We start from the raw sequence: 6,296 nt of genomic DNA, 5'->3' as shown, positions 1-6,296 counted from the left end.
ATTACTAATAACATGGAGGGTATTGGTACGACTGTAGAATTTGCAAGGACAATTGAAACACTGAGGGTATAAAAGAGAACTGTATGGTTCCAACAGCATCTTTTTATAGCTTTATATTTCAAAGAAGTTACTAGTACCTTTTCAAATAAGCAGTCTTCTTACCTTCAGCCCACAGATCTATTTTTTTCTTTTTTTTTTTTTTTTTTTTTTTTTTGCAATTGAGAAACAAACTAGTGCAAGACTAAAGCACTGTGCAAAACTGCCTTTTTTTTTAGTCTGAGTATTTATACCCAGAATTTATTTATCCATACCCTTTTTTAAATCCCCTTGTTGGATTTTTTTTTTTTTTTTCCACCATAGAATTATAGTTATACAAGTTGTTCTTGCAAAATAAAAGGAAACCACTGCATAATACAGTATATATAGATAGATAGATATAATATTTATATGCCCTTTTAAAACAAAAGATGTATGCTATGGCCCAGACACAGGTGTTTGTAACACCTGTGTAACAGTTAGGGATTGAGCCTGCTGTGTGGCTGTGTAGGCTGCACACGCTGCATGTGTACGTACACACAGTTTTCACTGTCATACTCTCCTCCTGCAGTGCTGAAAGCAACTTTTTCCTCATCAGTTCTACCCCAAATCCTCAAACCTTGACAACTGAGTACAAGGCATCAAACAAGTAAAGGAAGGTGCAAACAGTGAAATAATACACCAATCAATTCCCCCCGCCCTGAACCAAGCGTTATTCCTTCCACAACTCTACAGTTCAGGGGGAGATGGAGGGAAGGGAAGAAGCAAGTCTGTGAAAAGGGGAAAAGAAGAAAAATTAAATAAGCCAATACAAGGGATGTGCAAAAGCAATGTCATGGCACTCTACAGGCAGACTCTCTTCCGCGCACCCGCACGCACACAAAGCCCCAAAATAAAATGCATCAATAATCTTACAAGTGCTGATTGCCATTAAGGACCCTCTTTTTTTTTTTTTTTCAGCTTAACAAGACAAAATAGTTCCTTAGATAAGAGTACTGGAAACATGCCTCTGAAGGTAGAAGTATGCAGTAGGTCACCTCTTGAAGATTTAATAAAGCAGCTTTCATGTCAATGCAATAAGTATACACACAGAGCCATTTTCTAAACCTTACTAATGATATAGTACAAGTGTTCGTTACCTCTCTGGTCTGCGTTTTGCAGCAATGGATACCTGCTGGGTTTGGTGGGGTGTTTTTGGTACAGAATGTAACTGCCCTCAGACAGTTTCTGCCCTTTCTGTTAGTCCAAGGTAGGCAAGGAAGGAGTGTTTAGGTGAAGAGGCACCTGCTGGTGCAGTCTGAGGTCTGGGTGGATGGAATGTGATATCGTAGTGGTTTTTGGGGAAAAACATTGTTAAAGGAATAAGGTGGGCAAACTCTGAGTTCCAGTATTTATCGAAGCACAGGGAAGTGCCGTTGATGGCCAAGGCTTTCACTGCCATGTTTGGCGCTGCCCCGCTGCCGTGTGCAGCTGACAGAGCCACTGTTTGCAGAGCCTGGGAGGCAGACATAACTGAGAGGGGTGACAGGAGGTTCCTGGAGCTGTTCACTGGTAGGAGTGGACTGGCTTCCTTGGAGGTTGAATACTGGCCCTTCTTCTCCTCTTCAGAGCAGTCCCCATTCTGGTGCTTCTTCACGTGGCGGCTGAAGACGAAAGGGTGGGTAGTCTTGAACAGGCACTCGTCACAGCTGAAAGTCTGGCGTGGAGCATGCTTCAGTTTCTTGTGCAAGTTGAGATTGTCTTTGCGTTTGCAGCTGTAGCTGCACTGGTCACAGTGAAAAGGGCGTTCACCGGTGTGGACACGCACATGTTCGATCAGTTTGTTGGCAGTCTTGGACAGGTAGCCACACTGGTCGCACTTGTAATGGTTGCCAAGGCGGTGTTCTCGGATGTGTACCTCCAGCTCCAGTTGATTTGCTTTCACTGTCTGGCAGATCCGACACTTGTACTCCATCTTGTAGTGAGTCTTCAGGTGGCACTCCATCGCTGCGGGGCGGTTAGTGGAGTAGATGCAGAATGGGCACCTGGCAACACAGCAAGGAAAGGCAGGGACAGAGAAAAGAGAAGTCACTCAGCTTGAAGACCTGCATTCCTGGTTTAACCCTGTCACTCAACCCCTCTCTGACCTACTAAAGAGGAGAAAAAAAGCACTTAGTTCTCCCTGTAAAGCCTCTTTCAAATACTTGGTTCAGCTTGCCACATAGCTACTTAGAAGAGGTTTGCCCATTTAATGGCAGTAGAGCGCACACATTCCTAGGAAAACACTGATTCACTCTGGAGGAGCATCCCTTTAATCTTCTGGCTTACCTTGACGGGGAAGATTCTGCAAAGCAGGCCGCGTGGTGCAGAGTGGGTGACTGATTCACAGGTACTTTGTGTAACGACATTCCTAGTGTTTGCACGAAGTCACTTTGGCCATGTTTTCCATTAAGAAGTGGTTTAAAGTGAGTGTTTACGGATGAGTATGAAAGCAGCTGTTTAAGTAAAGATGGAATAAACTTGTAATACCACATGTACAGCAAAAGCTTAGGAAATTCCTTTTATGTGACCTTGAACAATAAGCTCGCTGGGTGTCCTGCTAGGAGCAGCTGAAATCCAGTCTGTGAGGATGATTTGTAGGGATTCCTGTTTCTGGGAGATGAGCTAGCCATGCTCAAAGGGGCCTGTGTTTGGCACTGTTTGCCTACAGCCGCCTCTGCCATGGCAGGAATTGTTCCTCTGTGGGAACAGGATGCGGGCTCTGCGTACTCACAGCAGCAGCACAAGGGTCCAGAGCAGGGTGGATGTGGCAAAGGGCCCCACCCCTGGTTCCTGGACCAGGAAGGGCCGAGAGGGCTGGAGGAGGGAACCTTGAAAGCCTGGAAGGAAGCCTGAGCTAAGCAAGCCTGGACACCAGCATACCCAAAACACACCCACTTTTGCTTTACGTAGCTGAGAGGAAGTTGGTGAGGACAGCTACCTGCTAGGGATCTCTGCTGTATTAAACCAAGCACACTCCCTTCCAGGTCTCACTGGAGAGCTAAAAGAGCAGGTCTAGATAAAAACACACAGCTAAGGCACCTGCCTACTCTCTTACAGATGTCTCCACCTGCCACTGATGTGCATTCACTGTTTAGCAGGTCTGCTAGTTGTGTTCTAGCATTTCAGAGGATTTCTGAGCAGAGGTCCTCTCTCCATGTCTGTTCTCCCTTGCTACAACTGGTTGCACATACAGGTTTAATATTATTCTACCTGCTAATCAAGAGGCTTTTGAGCACAGTGAGTAATACAGGAGGACAGATAGATACTAAAACATCCAGTCACTTTTCCTGATGCACATGGAGTACTCTGATCCAGAGAGGGAGCCTGGCATTGAGGCTGCTAACACGATTAGCTCTATTGCAACACAGGACTCAGCTGTCTATGCACACATACCTCTCCAGGGCTGGGTGCTCTCTGGATCAGAATCAGATTTTGACCTGGAGCTGGAGGAATCATGATTTTTTTTTTTTTCTCTTCCTCCACAGCAAACAGGAGACAGAAAAATACAATTTACTTAGATCTCTTCAGGCTCTTCTGGATGCCTTAAAAAAAAAAAAAAAGCAGAGCTTTTGCTTAGGTGCAGCTTTCAAAGTATCTAATTATTACTTGAGTTGGGCAGGAATAACTTATGTAGACTGAGAAGCCCATTCTGTCAGGAAAGTCTGAGTCATAGGTCATGGTTTTTCCTTGGTAAATAGAACAGATTCTGTGCAGCTTAAACCCAAAGTGCATTAGACAACTGGTCTGTACGTCCAAGACACATCCCGTCGTTCTGGCACACTACTTGTTTCTCAGTCTGGTCTTCTTCCCAGATTCAGTCATCACATCTCAAGTGACCACAGATCCCAGTTCATGGAACTACTGAGCTGGAGACCAGACGCTGCCTGGCAAAAAGAACCAGTTTTCAAAAACTGCAGCGCAAATGGACAGAGCTACTCGTGGGCACGTTAAATGTGGGGTGCTCGTCACCTGACAGTTACCGTGCACTGAAAACATCAGTTTGCTTAACGAGAGCAACAGAAGCAGAGGGGCTTGTGCTGAACCCTAGCTGGGCTCACGGTGGTTTCAGCCTCTTTTCCTGCAGCAGCTGGGACAAACAGAGACCAGGGATGTGCATCTCGCACAACGTCACATTGCCCACCCACGGAGAGCAAGCATATGGCCCCAGCAGTCGCTCCTTCCCTCAGGGGTCCCACTTTGACAGAAGGGCATGCTCGTTCTCTAGAAACACTGCTCTGCACCCACAGACCTTAAAGGACACCACCTTAGCTAAAGCCAAAGGGACTTTTTTCTTAAAAGAGTGTATTACTCGTTACGTGTTAATTTATACAGTAGTGATCATTCTGGGGCATGCAAACCAAAGCAGAAAGCATCAAAGTTATTAAGTCTTGGGGAGGACTGACTTTGCATTAGCGTCTGCAAAGGTATAACCTTTAAGGTTATAACTTCATACCTAGTTGCACAGATGATCCTGAAACAAAAAAAAATTAGTTTCTTTGAGCCAGGCGCAGAATAGGGCTTGTGCTTCATGCTCTCCTTTGCTCTGATGCCTTGGAAAAAACCCCTCTTAGTTTGCCCACACCTCTGTGTAGTGCTGCCTTATTCTCTGTAGGACCCATCACATGCTGTCTCCTGTTTGACTTGAAAAGGGAAAGGCCCGTAGTTTGTCTGAGACCAGTGGACACTACATCTGCTGCCAGGTTACCGATCTGCTGTAGCGATGCAAGCCTACACTAAAGGACTGGGCTTGGGTGATCTCAATAAAAGGAAACCCCAGATCTGGATTATCAGACATTTAACTAACCCTTTTTAATTGACTTCCTTCCATCCAATCCCCACAGTATTAGAGGTGCTTAACACAGTAAAAGTTTGTGTACTTGCTTTCCTTACTTGAGCCCACCGGTGGGGACAGTGTGGCATTTCTTGTGCTCCAGTAATTGTTCAGGTGTCTTCATGAACTTGTGGCACACATCACACTCGAACATTCGTGTGATCAGGTGGATTTGCAGATGGCGCTCAAACATATTTTTTGTTTTGCAGACAAAGTTACAGAAAACACATTCAAAGCCTGAAAAATAAAAGGATAAAAGGGGAAAATGCATTCCTTACGTTGTGGCCAGGTCAACTGTACAGAGGGTGACAGTCTATATTTGTTTAACAGTGTTTTACCTTTCTCTGACTTCTCTTCAGTGTTCACTGAGGTCTGACTACCAGGCACTACAGAAATGACTAGCAGATTGTTTGAACCCTTGTTTTTTGTGGTTATATCTGCATCTTCTTTGCTGTTGGCAGAGTCGCTCAGTGCCGACAGTGAAGACGAAGATGGACTGTTGGATTCACTGGGTGTCTTCCTCTCTTCAGCTGAAAAACAAGAATAAAGAGCAGTAACTAGTACAGCAGATTAGGTGGAATCTCAATGATCCTGTTTTAAATTTCAGGAAAAATATTTACATTTAAAGTTAACTCAAACCTGCTTATAAACAAGTCTGAAATTAATTGATGTTAAGAAATCATTGTTGCATCTCCTTCCTTTTTATTAGCATTTACAGCAGTACATCTCTCAGTTTACCCTAGAATTAAGTCTGTCTATAGTGGCAGTGGGAAAGCAACTCTACCTCATTACCAAAAAAAAAAAAAAAAAAAGAAAAATCCCAAGAACACTTTGATTAGCTCAGAGTTCAAAACCAATTAAGAACTTCTCACTTAGAAAGGAAACAGAGCTTCTGTAGGTTTGGGGTGCAGAAACCAAAAGTGCCTACTGGTCCAAGCTGAACTTGCCCCAGCTTTCCATTTATGTGGGTCCAATGGATAAATCTGGGAGGAAAGGTAAAGGAGAATAACCTCACTCCCTGTGCTGAGGAGCATCCTTAATAATGATTGTAAGAGATAACAGCATGGTCTCAAGATTTATCTGTTTTTATTAGAACCTCTTATTGAAGATAATTAATTTAAAAACATGTTATTTAACTGAATCTAAAGCTGAAGGCCATCAGTTTCCTTATGTGTGCAAGAAATGTATGAACTTCAAATCCCACACCCCACACTAGAAATGAACAAGAGTGAGAGTTCTCATATGAGAACTGCCGTTAGCCAACGAGGCAAGGATGGGCAAATTATTACCTCCTCCCTATGTCTTGGCTTAATCGGAGCTGTGTTAAAAAGAGACTTTATATTCTCTATATAATCAAGTTCCCTGATCAAGGCCTCTGCAAACACCAGTACCTTTGTGCCTAGTTTTA

At 44.0% G+C, this 6,296-nt stretch overlaps 1 protein-coding gene across 1 annotated transcript in view; it reads right to left on the bottom strand.

The window, feature by feature from the left end:
* Window positions 1–202: 202 nt before the first annotated feature.
* ZNF827 (zinc finger protein 827) overlaps window positions 203–6,296 on the bottom strand; it is a gene marked incomplete at its 5' end in the record, with an annotated part of 36,158 nt that continues 30,064 nt past the window's right edge. Inside the window, 3 exons of the mRNA XM_010164997.1 lie at window positions 203–2,060; window positions 4,948–5,125; window positions 5,227–5,418. Coding sequence (XP_010163299.1) covers window positions 1,253–2,060; window positions 4,948–5,125; window positions 5,227–5,418 — 1,178 coding nt within the window. The remainder of the gene's footprint in view (window positions 2,061–4,947; window positions 5,126–5,226; window positions 5,419–6,296) is intronic.

Source organism: Antrostomus carolinensis, unplaced genomic scaffold (genome assembly GCF_000700745.2).
Source record: "Antrostomus carolinensis isolate BGI_N321 unplaced genomic scaffold, ASM70074v2 scaffold17493, whole genome shotgun sequence".
Lineage (NCBI taxonomy): Eukaryota > Metazoa > Chordata > Aves > Caprimulgiformes > Caprimulgidae > Antrostomus > Antrostomus carolinensis.
Note: the sequence above shows the minus strand (reverse complement) of the source record. Positions and strands in the feature narration are given on the sequence as shown.